At 38.3% G+C, this 13465-nt stretch overlaps 2 protein-coding genes across 10 annotated transcripts in view; one reads left to right on the top strand and one right to left on the bottom strand.

Moving 5' to 3' along the window:
- Positions 1 to 13465, top strand: part of LOC124395768 (carbohydrate sulfotransferase 8-like) — a 102982-nt gene that overhangs the window by 85097 nt on the left and 4420 nt on the right. The gene's annotated exons all lie outside the window — the stretch shown is intronic.
- Positions 4500 to 12934, bottom strand: LOC124395770 (high choriolytic enzyme 1-like). Of its 2 annotated transcripts, XM_046864596.1 has the most exons (9): positions 12806 to 12934; positions 11585 to 11660; positions 9248 to 9305; positions 7658 to 7813; positions 7291 to 7408; positions 6081 to 6259; positions 5864 to 5945; positions 5196 to 5320; positions 4500 to 4646 (listed from the first exon to the last, which is right to left on the bottom strand). In XM_046864596.1, coding segments are annotated over exons 2-9 (783 nt in total). In that variant the 5' UTR covers positions 11648 to 11660; positions 12806 to 12934; the 3' UTR covers positions 4500 to 4644. The 2 variants fall into 2 exon arrangements, with proteins under 2 accessions (XP_046720552.1, XP_046720551.1); XM_046864595.1 differs by lacking the exon at positions 4500 to 4646 and having other exon boundaries at positions 5188 to 5320.

Genomic DNA, 13465 nt, shown 5'->3' with positions numbered 1-13465 from the left:
TAACAAACTAACTGTGCTGTTATAAAGCATTAGATACTGCTGTAGAATTAAATAATAGAATATAATGCTTATCTACTTGGTAAAAATCTGCCAAAATGAGGATCAATTACAGAATAAGTGCTAAAATTGCATCAGGTCTGACTAACTGAATTCAATAGTGTACAAAACATGAAATTTTATCCCAGATCAGCCGGCTTTGTCTCAAAACACACATATACTATATATACGTTCATGGACACCTAACCATAAAATTTGTATGTGCTTTTTTTAACATCTAATTCCTCACTTAATACTATTTTTTGTTATAATAACCTCCACTTTTATGGGAAGATGTTGTGTGAGATTCATTCAGCCACAAGGATGTGAGTAAAGTCTGGTACTGATGTAGGTGAGGTGAGGAGCCCTGGGGTGCAGTCAGCATTCATATTCATCCCAAAGGTGTTTAGTAGGGTTGAGGTCAGGGCTCTATAGCAAATATTTTACCCCAACCCATGTAAAGCATATCTTCATGGAGCTGGCTTTGTGTTCAGGGGCATTGTTATTCTGGAATAGATTTACATATAGTGGTTGAAGTGAAGAGAAAATTTCATGCTTTTACATCCAAAGGTACCATAACAGTTTGGTGAAGAACCACATATGGCTGGAAAAGTTAGATGTCCCAATACTTTTGTCCATATGAAGTATTTTAGTTTGAATATCCTGAAGTAGAATGCAAAATCTAAAAAACCCTAACCTGTTAAATTGTATAAAATAAATTTATTTAATTCTTGCGCTTTGCAGCAGATGTTCCTATATATACAACAAGAACCAAATATAGTGTAGAATCTGCAAAAGCTTAACACATTTCATTCACAACTGCCTGCTATAATTAATGATGGTTTTAGCTGCATGGCTTTATAAGAGCGATTTACGAATCAAAGCATATTGTTTTGTCTGTGAAATTCAATATCAGGCCTGTTAATCTCCTCATTTCCTGTAACGCTGAATCCAAAGTCGCTTCTCTCATCGTCAGTTCAGATGTGTTTAGAGCATTAATTATCCCCACAGCCTGTTATAAACACCACTGGATATTAGCAGAGTGGCTTTTCCTTTTCCACGGCCAGTCACTACGGAAGTATGATTGAATATGGAATGCCCTCCTGATCTTTTTTACAGACACAAACGCACAAATACGTGCAAAAGAAATTCAACTTTTAAATAGCAATACCCACATTATAAAGTATGTGGTGTAACCTGAAATGTTTTATTTCTTCCAGAAACATGAGAAAAAAAAAACCCTGACATAGAAATAACAGTAATTTGAGCATGGCAGAGATTTGGGGAACTCAAATGTCAGACTAAACACACCATAGAACTGGTACCAGGAATCATTTGAGCCAGTCTTCAGTATTTGCTCCTTTACCCTCGTCCTTCCTCACTGTCATAGAATTACAAATTAATCTCAATTTAAAACACGTTTGCTGCTCCAGCCGAAATTAGAGTTCCATGTCACGCTTGTGCATAGAAAATAAAGGTCGCCTGTCACTTTTACCTTCGCCAGTGTGAACGCTAATGCAGGATTAACATCCAAATATGGTCAAGTCATTGGGAATCAATAGGCGACAACCTTTAAACCAAAAACCCACTTCCTCCTGTGGGACAGCAGAGAGTCCTCAGCCTTGCTGCAAATTTAACCAAAGGTTAGACTCCTTGTATTGATGTCATTCCTATGAAAATTTGAAAAGTCTTTTCGCCCATTGCAAAAGTGAGTATTTGAATATTTTTTGCCCATGGTGTTTGTGTTTATGCCACACAAAGCTATCTTTTTTTTTGTCAGAGATTGGAGGCGCTTTAGTGGCTCAAATGTCACAAAATGAATAGCATGAATGTGGCAGCATCAGCCAGGGAGCCATGGGGGATATGCAACCTTCTTTTTATTATTTAATAATCAAAACCCCATTCATGAGCATCACAGTGAAAGTAGAGATGGCAAGGCAGAGCTGATACACAGAAATGCAAATCTTAGAGATGGAAGAAGTGAGAGGATGCCATATTGAGCCGTCCTCGTGAAAGTAGGTTAAGTCTTTTTACTATTCTAACCATATAGTTATAGTATTTGCTTAGGAGATTAGACTGCAATATGGTATAGCCAAGATGACAGACAGCGACAATGGAACGCCAATTGTGCCAAAGGTAACTTATAATCTATGCCAATACCTTAACGTTGACTTGTGCTTTCGCATTCTGTATTCACCTGCAATGTTTGCGTATTGTTACCACCAAGAATCAAGAGTGGTGCGACTGAGGTGGTTTGGTCATTAGATATATTGGTAGAACAATGCAGAGGATTGAGGTGCAGGCAGGAGGAAAAAAGGAAGGCCAAGGAGGAGCTTTTGGATGTGGTGAAGGAAGACATGCAGATGGTTGGTTTGAAAGAGGCAGATGTAGAGGACAGAGTGACATGGAAAGGGGATGATCTGTAGTGGAGACCCCATAATGGGAGCAGCTAAAAGAAGAAGAAGAAGACTCTCCAAAGCCATGTTTCAGCCAGGGAAGATGGCTTTACTTCCCTCTGTTGACTGTGAAATTAGGATGACACCACATCCTTAATCAATTCACATCCTCAATTCTCTCCCTATAAGATCAGATTATTTTTAACCCCTATCTAACCAGTCTCCAAGATCAACCTGCTCTACCTATAGCTAGTGCATTTAATCCTGCATCCAGCAGATGTTGTGCTGTGAGAAGACTTAAACCTCGAAGGGTTGCATAAGCATCCTTTAAGAACCCAACCACAATAGATTGTAGTCTAAATGACTAATTACATATTTATGAGGAATGGGAGGACATTAGGCATGTTTTTGGATAATTTTACATCTGATACTTTCTTACCACAAAGACTTAAAGTGGACATCAACTCTGTATTATAAATATTATATTTTATATTATACTTATATGAGAAATTGATTTGGGCTGAAAAGTATAAAGTTAAACAGCTTACTAGAACCACTAGACCTCTTCTACTTGAGACCTCTCAGACGGTGCAAGTGCACATATAAAATCCAAAATAGCAACATTTAACCCTGCATGCTCTACACACCCCAAACTAATAAAGACAATAATACATTAAGCGACAGCTTCCATGTGTTCGCTTCATCAAAAGTTAAATGCACAGGGGGATCCAAGTGTTTTGTTGCTCTGTCCCAGGTCTGTCAAGCCCATAATTACATATCCTGCTACATTATATAATACAGCTGCATGTAGTTGTGTGTGTAAGCGAATGTGTATAGGGGGATGGTCTGTATGTAAGGGTACCACCCTGATCTTTTTGTTAAAGGGCATAAATATGTGTGCCTGACTGCAATACAGAGTTTAGGTTGTTGAATTAAATTCATTTGCCAAAGTGTTTTACATTTACCAAAGAGCAGTAATCAGAATTATGCGTGACTAAATGTTCAGCCTGTGTGTGTGTGTGTGTGTGTGTGTGTGTGTGTGTGTGTGTGTGTGTGCGTGTGTGTGTGTGTGTGTGTGTGTCCTCTCCCTCTCAGTTCTTAATAAATGATGGACACTGAGCTTCTGAGTCATTTAATAACTATTCACTTACACTCCATGCTTATTCCGCTTTGTGTGTGTGTGTGTGTGTGTGTGTGTGTGTGTGTGTGTGTGTGTAATATAACCTGCCAGTTGTTTTATTGTAATCAATCTGTAGCCCAGGTACTTATTATGCAGTTAGGGTTTCTCTCGACGGCACTCTTACAGAACAAATGCAGAAACACAAGGTGTATTTTTGTGTCTGTTGTTTTGAAGGAAGCAAAGACTCCTTTTGAAGGAGCTAAAGCTCCTCTGGTGAAAGAAACCCTTCTGATTCTTTTCACAGTTCTTGTCATTTTAACAAGCATAGCTGTAATAGTGATAGTCACGCTGTATATGAATATCACTTGGACTGTCGGACCGAATAATGAGTGTAATTGTGTGTGATTGAATTGAATAGACATTGACTTGTAGTGCAGCAGAAAACACTCGACAGTTTTAAAGTAAGACGTCAAACCCCCAGGTTTTTGAGATCCTAATGTGGTGGTTATCTTTTGATACGAATATTTTAAAGCCTTAAACTAAATATATCTTCTTGTGTTGTGTTCTGAAGATACCAAATTCATTACACACAAATTATTAATTTAGCTGGAAGTAAGTAAAAAAAAAGTCTTCACATTCACATTGAGTTTTTTTTACTACAATTACAAGGGCAAATGATGTATTCATGTCACATCGCTAACTCCAGTATGAGTAATGTGTAATTTAAATGATCATTTGTGTGCTTGGGTTCCTGTCACCCCAATGGTCTGATTCAATTCATTTCTCTGTGTCTTAATTAATTTTGAAATGTAGTATTTCATGGCTACAGATTAGATTTTGTAAGCCTTACTTTTAATAATATAATGGCCAGACATTACTTTTTTATTTTGAATGCATTTAATTAATCGTATTTAAAAAAACGTATTGACTTTGTGTATTGCAGTAAATAAACTGAAGATATTTTACTGTTAAAAATAATTACATTAATAACATGGTGGACACAACCATTAGTCATTTTTGTACTTTTTCTTTTATGGTAATTATGCAATCCAAGGCCACTTGAAAGACTTCCTTTCGGCATCACTCAGGAGTTTCTGCGCAAAAAGGAAAAAAAATTAATAAAGACTTATTTTCTCTTCTTTTACAGCATTTAATGAGGGGTGTTCAAATCAAACTGGGACTTTTGAGTTTTATAAAATAAAACTTCGTCATCAGGGAACGGGATCGTCAGGGACGGACGTACAGCCATCTTAATGTTTACACTATTCACAAGTCTTACTGCGGCTGAGCTTCTCATCATCGTACTGTGCTTAAAGTCTTACGTAGATATCTGTGGGTTTTACACTTTCGTTCACAAGAAACTAAATCACCACACGCTGTTCCATGCACACTTGTCTACCATCTTGATTAACGGTCTGTGGACCGGCCCCTGACATGTGCAGCCCTATCAGTAATACGACCTACTATCCACTTACTACTGCGTGTAGTACCACCACGCTAGCATCCATTTTTATACCTGTAAAATTAAAAGTCTCGGTTTGACTTGAAAGCCCCTTGTATAATACAAAGAGCACATATAATGCAAATTCCAGCAGTGAATAAAGAAAAGTCTATTGCTACAATCGAACTAATGAGCTACTCACAGCACTGGTAGAGCCTGTTGACTCTGCTGATGTCATTATTGTTCATCTCAGTGGCTGTTCCGAAAGGCACATTGGGGTCAGGGATGGGGATCATGGTGGGCAGGCCATTCTTAGAGAAAGCAGTTCTGGAATATCAAATAATATAAATATATTTTTGAAAATGTTTAGTGAGTTTAAGTTAAATTAATGTAGAAAAAAATTAATGTTGTAAAAGTATCGGGGTATCTGACTTTTCAGTGGTTCAAACTGTTACCATAAAGTTGGAGGCATGAAATTTCCCATTCACTTGAATTAGGAGACCCAAAGCATGACAATACTCCTGTTCACAGCCAGCTCCATGAATATACATGGTTTAGAGTGGAAGCTCTTGAGTGGCCTGCTATAAAGCTCAGAACCCAACCCTACTGAACACCTTTGGAATGAAATGGAATGCCGACTGCACCCCAGGTCTCCTCACCTCAGCCTTTACTTTAACACCCTTGTGACTACATGAACACAAATCCTCAGAAGCACACTCCAAAATGTAGTGGAACATCTTCCCAGAAGAGTGCAGGTAAATTATAACAGTAAATGGAAACTTCAAAAAGCACATATGAATCTTATAGTCAGGTGTCCACAAACGTTTTAGTTTGTAGTTATAGTTTGTAGTTGCTTGGTGATTTACTGACTTGTGGTATTGCATGACAGAGTTGTAGTCATAAGATGTATCCTGGTTCAGAGTGGCCTTCTTGTTGAAGTTGTGCTCCTTGCCTTATTAGGAAATACATCCAAAAAAAACAAGTAAATAGAAAAACTAAAGAAAATCATTTAGGATCGAAAAGCTTCAGTAGAATGAGATTTCGTTATAAACGTATCACTCAAAATGCATAAATTCTGCCTTTGTACCCTCAATGATGTTCTCCCAGGCAACACGGATGTAGCTGTCTCGGTCACTGCGAGTCTGTTCATGATTAAAGCCCAGAGCATGAAGAAGCTCATGCTGGACGGTATCATAGTAGACACAGCCACTACGAGCCAGGGACAAGGTCTGGGCATAACCTGTGCGTCCAATTTTAGAGTAGCATCTGTAAAAGAACATAGAATTTAATAGTAATATGTTGTGTTGATTTTCATTTTAACTTTGTTCAAGATTTAGCTTCTTCGTTCATTTCTTTCGATATAAGAATCGTAAGTCAACAAAAGAAAACTGAAGTATAAATGAACATTTCGACTGCTACAAATGGAAACTTGGGTGCAATTATTAATACCTTTTCTAAGAACTTCCAAAAAACAAACTGTGCTTTGAAATAATGCTGCTATAGTGTGGAGTAGAAATCGTGTACGGCTAAACAGGGTCCTCATTTTGAGGAAAGTCCAATGGTGAACAGTTACAAAATTAATGTAATTCGTTTCTGTACTTAAGCAGCTTTTTTTTTTGCATATCTTTACTTTACTGAAGTATTTCCATTTAGGGAGACATTTACTTTTAACTTCACACATTTCAAAGGCTAATAACTTTTACTCAACTAAATCAGTCGTTCCTTTTTATTTATGAGGATAAAATTTAACTGGTCAAACACGCAGCGATCCACCAATCATGGTCGAGCGCGCGCTCTGTTTTGAACTTGTTTTGATCGGCGCTTGGTGGCATCTACTGATCACCAACATACAGTTTAGCGTCACTTCAACAGTAAGCAGAACATTTCGAGAGAAATAAATGATGGAAGAAATTCCTGACTCAACTCGCCACAACACCCGTGACCTTATGTGCATGATTTTATTTTTAATTAGTTGAACAGACGATTTTTGGCTCATGATAATTTAATAGAAAAAAATCAGTGTATTAATATCATTCTATTAATAGATCAGTGTGCTGAGAGTCACACTTTTGCTAAAAAAAAAAATGATATGAACATTATAGGCATAATAAATTATAGTATTTTGGATACTAAAGTACAATTGAAGGCAAACACTTTTGTACTCTTACTCAAGTGAAATTTTAAAGGGACACTTTTACTTTTACTGGGGTGAAATGTTCTCTAGTGTATATCTACTTTAACTTAAGTACATAGTTTGTGTACTTCATCCAACACTGTAAAGTCATACATGTGCATACCCAGAGAGAGACTCAATACTGATGTAATCCCTCTCATTGGAGCGTGGAATAAAACGGATGCAGGTGACGGAGGAGAAAGAATCAAGGCCTCGCTCAATGATCTGTCGCTCCCGATCAGCTGAGGGAGTACAGAGGACCATTTAGTTCAGTCAATTATCTCCTTGTGCTGTTATTTAAATATACAGTAAATAGGCAATGTTTTAGCACTAAATTATATAATAACACTAACTGTGTATCTGATCCTGCTCAACAATCAAAATTAGGTTTTATTCCTATAGAACAAATTTTCTATTATATGATTATATTTTCAGAATAATAGTTACATAAAATATATCATAGAAAGAATATATCCACATCTTGGACGTACTGTATTGGTTGGCGATTACATAAGGTATGTAGACTCTTCCGTTAGCCGATTTTGGCCACATGCAACCGCGGGAGGTGCAGGGATCAGCGTTTTTCTCGCTATCATCAGAAACAGCAATGTCTCCTTCGATCAGCTCCGGTTCGTCTACACCATAAACTGAAACATGTAACAAAGAGGGTTCATGATATTTTCAATATTCATTTCATTTCATTCATATTCAAGATTCTTATATATTTTTACTACTTCAGTAATCAAATGAGTTGTTTCATATAAAATATCAATGCTAGGGTAAAACTTTATAATAACCATACATAAATAAGCATGTACTAATCCTCTTCTTCTTCTTCTTTCGGCTGCTCCTATTAGGGGTCGCCACAGCGGATCATCTGTCTCCATCTGCCTCTTTCAAACCAACTACCTGCATGTCTTCCCTCACCACATCCATGAACCTTCTCCTTGGTCTTCCTCTTTTCCTCCTTCCTGGGGGCTCCATCCTCAGCATTCTCCTACCAATATAAGTCATGTCCCTCCTCTGTACATGTCCAAACCATCTCAATCACACCTCCCTCACCTTGTCTCCAAAACGTCCTACATTTGCGGTCACTCTAATAAACTCATTTCTAATCTTGTCCATCCTCGTCACTCCCAACGAAAACCTCAACATCTTCAGCTCTGCTACCTCCAGCTCCACCTTCTGTCTTTTACTCAGTGCCACCGTCTCTAAACCATACAACATCTCAGGTCTTACAACAGTCCTATAAACTTTCTCTTTCACTCTCACAGATACTCTTCCATCACAAATCACTCCTGCCACTCTTCTCCACTCACTCCACACTGCCTACACTCTTTTTTTCACTTATCTGACACACTCTTCATTACTTTGCACTGCTGACCCTAGGTACCTGAACTCCTCCACCTTCTCCACCTCTTCTCCCTTCAACTGCACCACTCCACTGCCCTCCCTCTCATTCACACACATGTACTCTGTCTTACTCCTACTGACTTTCATTCCCCTTCTCTCCAGCACGTACCTCCACCTCTCCAGGCTCTTTTCCACCTGCTCCCTACTCTCACCACCAATCACAATATCATCCACAAACATCATAGTCCATGTAGACTCCTGTCTGACCTCGTCTGCATGTACTAATATGGAATATGAATTAAAAGTGCACTATTGTGATATTGTGATTATGATAAAATAAAAGTTATTACAAACACCTTTGGATGGTGCTGAATTATCGTCCTCATGGAATGCACAAAGGCACAAAAATAAACACCTGTTTTCACCTGATTATTCATTCTTTTCTCATCAAATCTACCCAGAAACAGGTGTTTATTATTGTATTAATTTATTAACAAACATGTACTCACATGGAATTGAGGTAGCTGTGTTCACACATGAATTCATCAACTCATGGTGTAGTTAAAGTTTTTTTTATTAGTTTACATATTAGTACAGGCTTATTTATGTACTGTTATTGTAAAGTGTTTCTGATGCTAGTATATGGGTAAAGTTGCATGTTGCTGGTGTAAATAATTGTTGAGTGTGTGTGTGTGTGTGTGTGTGTGTGTGTGTGTGTGTGTACATACCGGTGTTACTGTTTACTCTCTCGATCCGCTCTCCCACAGACAGATGAGCGAGTGGATCCTTACCAGCTATCGAACAGAACGTCAGCATATTGAATAACGGCTCATTTATCATATTTTTGTTTATTCTGTATTGAACACTAATTCCATTCAGAAGGCACCTGCGCTCTGATTTATTCTCTAGGCTCAGTTTGAATGCATGTGTTGCATGTGAACATGTTTAGGCTACAATTCTGGCCATCAAGGAGGACTAAGAAGTGTACTATTCATTCAAAATACTGTTCAGTGAAAGAGTATCATGAAAGAATACATATTCTATGGCAGATGCCTCCAAAATGGAATTTTAAACGTATTGATAAATAAGTATCAAATCTGTAAAGCACATGACTTACCATTATAGACAGAAAGCAGACATAAAAAAAAAAAACAGAAAACAATTAAAAAGTGCCATGCAGAAAAAAAATGCTTTTTCTTTAATTATTTCACACTTGTAATGAATCTTGCAGAAAATTCCAGCTCAGTTTGACAAGCTACAGTATGAGCTACTAACCCAGGTCAAGGTGTTGGATCACCTTTGCCAGACTAATAAGGGAACCGGAAAATAACGCAGCCCATGACAAAGATGGTCCACCAGTTTGGCCTGTGTTTAGGCAGCTGTTAGCTGGTCCGACCATGCCGAATTTTTTTAGTAGAGAAGATGGTGAATAATTTTCAAACAGGTGCTTAGGTGTTTAGATGATTTACAGCTTTGTGTATATGATAGTGATGGTAAGATTGGCAAATGGATGAAATGCAATCCATTGATTAAAAAAAATACAAAACTATTTATTTATATATACTTATTAGAACCTGCTCTATACTATTCTTATTTAGAAAGTGACAAATATTTCTGACCAATATTTAATATGTAGATTCAAGGTGGAGGTTGGACTGCATCAAGGATCAGTTCTGAGCCCTTTCCTGTTTGCAGTGGTTATGGACAGGTTGACGGATGAGGTCAGACAGGAGTCTCCATGGACTATAATGTTTGCGGATGATATTGTGAATTGTGGTGAGAGTAGGGAGCAGGTGGAAAAGAGCCTGGAGAGGTGGAGGTACGCACTGGAGAGAAGAGGAATGAAAGTCAGTAGGAATAAGACAGAGTACATGTGTGTGAATGAGAGAGGGCAGTGGAGGGGTGCGGTTGCAGGGAGAAATGGTGGAGAAGGTGGAGGAGTTCAGGTACCTGGGGTCAACAGTGCAAAGTAATGGAGAGTGTGTTAGAGAAGGAAGAAAAGAGTGCAGGCAGGGTGGAGTGGGTGGAGAAGAGTGACAGGAGTGATTTGTGATAGAAGAGTATCTGCAAGAGTGAAAGGGAAAGTTTATAGGACTGTGGTGAGACCTGAGATGTTGTATGGTTTAGAGACAGTGGCATTGAGTAAAAGACAGGAGGCGGAGCTGGAGGTAGCAGAGCTGAAGATGTTGAGGTTTTTGTTGGGAGTGACGAGGATGGACAGGATTAGAAATGAGTTTATAAGAAGGACAGTGCATGTAGGACGTTTTGGAGACAAGGTGAGTGAGGCTAGATTGAGATGGTTTGGACATGTTCAGAGGAGGGATATATCGGTAGAAAAATGCTGAGGATGGAGCCAACAGGAAGGAGGAAAAGAGGAAGGCCAAGCAGAAGGTTTATGGATGTGGTGAAGGAAGACATGCAGGTAGTTGGGTTAAAAGAGACAGATGTAGTGGACAGAGGGGTATGGAGACGGATGATCCGCTGTGGCGGCCCCTTATGGGAGAAGCGAAGAAGAAGAAGAAGAAGAAGATTTAATATGTAAATTGAGTTTTCTTTGCTAAACTGTTTCTCAAGCGAGTACTTTCAGCACCATTGCTGCGACATAAATATGACGTATCACAACAATACGGAAGCTGAGGCTTGTCATGAGAGTCATATAGAATCTAAATTATCATGGCAGACGTTAAGCTGCATCTTCGTGGAGACAGAATAGTAAAAAACTCTGGTTTTATGTACTATTCTGTTTTATTTATTTTTTGTTGTACAATGGCCTGTTTGTGAAAGGGCCATGCGTTAGAAGTCAGTAAAATTATGATTTGCGAACTAGCTGTATGATATTGAAATTCATAGCGTCAAATTTTTTTTTTCAATTGCATCATATTGCGTTGAATCGCATTGAAATGCACCGCATCTTAATAGGGATGAATCGTATCGCATCGCATCGGAAGCTGCTTTATATGTATCTTAAATGTACTGTATGGTTGGCAATGCCTCGGGTATGGAGCAGCACATTCCTCGTATAAAATACTTTAAATATCTGCAATATCTGCATGTATGTCTCTCACCTTATCTGCAGAACATTGCAGCAGCAGAGCCCAAAGAGCCACAGTCACCTTACACACAAGCATGTTGCCAAATGCCCTGTAGAGGGAGACAAAAACATTAGTATACAGTTAGAGATTTCAGTTATGGTCTACTGGTTTCAGGGCTTGGTATGGATCTGCCCTGCTCCATGTGAATCATGAAGGGTCTGAAAAGGTGTTACCAAGGTGTTACTTTTAATCAATGGCATAATGAGTAGGACTACAAGCTGGGCAGAAGTTTATAAGATGGTGGTGAGACCTGCTTTGTTGTACAAGTTGAGGAGAGACATGGGGTATATTGGTAGAAGAATGCTGAAGATGGAGGAAAAGAGGCCAAGGAGAAGGTCTATGAATGTGGTGAGACATGGGCTGAAGGGGCCCTGCTCAAGGGCCCAGGAAGTGGCAGCTTGGTTTGGCTGGGATTTGAACTCTTGACCATTGAATCCAAAGCCCATTACCTTAACCACTAAGCCTCCTTTCTTTAGTGCATTAACTTAATATCTAGTAGTGTTTGGCAAGCACAATCTAAGCCAAGAGCATAGTCCATGGAGTACTGAAGCCTGAATATGATGGGGGGACAAGACCAAGACCACATCTGATAATGTCCACGTCAAGACCAAGACCAGACTATCTAATCTGTGCTAATTTTCTGTAACCCCTCCTTGAAAATTCATTTGAATTATATAACATTTATTTTGAATGATCTAAGAAGACATCTACTTTGGCTTTATAAGTTTGTACAAATAAGTACACAAGACATCCATAACCCATGCTAAGCATAGCTCAATCTGCTAGCAAATGCTGCAGGTTAATCCTGTTTTGCTTCATTAAATTGAAAGCTGGAGGTTTACTCAACACATTGGAAGCTTTAATTAACACTAGGAACTTCTATCGCATGTCCCCCAGAAGAACATGGGTTTACATTTCTAGTTCCTCTCACGATCCTTATGTCATTTCTAAATAGGTATTTCAGTACCACTGTTCTTCATTAGTGAGCTAAATTCACATCATGTCTGTAAAGCTGCTTTGTCACAATATTTGTCGTTAAAAGCACTATAGAAAATGAAAATGAATCGAATTGAGTCCATATACAATGGAAAGGAAAATGTGCCATTGGCAAATCTAAGATACGTACATGCAGGACTATTTTATATGTAACTTAAATAAACTAATTTGAGGTGTTGGTAGAGGAGGTGTTCTTACCTCAAATCCCCAGGAAGTATTAATGCAGTAGCAGGCAGACAGCAGCATTTTATACCCGTTCTGTTTATTCGGTGTGATAAACATATCACTTATATATAGTGCAGCAGCTGCTCATTCATGAGAAAAGAGTATCTAAGAAGTAAAAAAAATGTATACTTTTATTAGAAAAAGTAAATAGACGCCGAAGGTTATCGGTTTTAAATAAACAAAGGCAAAGAACAGGTGCAGTTTTTCCCTGATCCCTGACATGGATTCAAGCATTAGTTTTGACGTATGTCGATTATTTTTTTTAGAGCATTCCTTTCCAAATGAATGTTGATAATCATTCTCATCAATCAGCTTGGTATTTTGTTCTAAGACGTAAAATATATATTAAAAATGTACATGTAGTTGTAATGCATACATTTGTATAGCCATGTATGGAGTTAGAAATCTTCAAACTATCATGCTATAGCAGGTTGGATCATGTTTTGTGGGCTTTTCAATAGACCTAGAGAGAAAAGGCATGCAGGAACCTTGTTATACAAATTTTAGTCTTTTAGTATTTTTTTTGTTTGTTTCTCCAATGCAAGCCGAAAATGCGCTGAATTATCGACAATGACATGATAGTTTACTCTTAGTTGCTGGGTTCTCTGAAAGCTCTTACAGTAAACATGTTTC

This window comes from Silurus meridionalis, chromosome 13 (genome assembly GCF_014805685.1).
Source record: "Silurus meridionalis isolate SWU-2019-XX chromosome 13, ASM1480568v1, whole genome shotgun sequence".
In the NCBI taxonomy this organism is placed as follows: domain Eukaryota; kingdom Metazoa; phylum Chordata; class Actinopteri; order Siluriformes; family Siluridae; genus Silurus; species Silurus meridionalis.
This window is presented reverse-complemented; position numbering and strand designations above follow the sequence as displayed.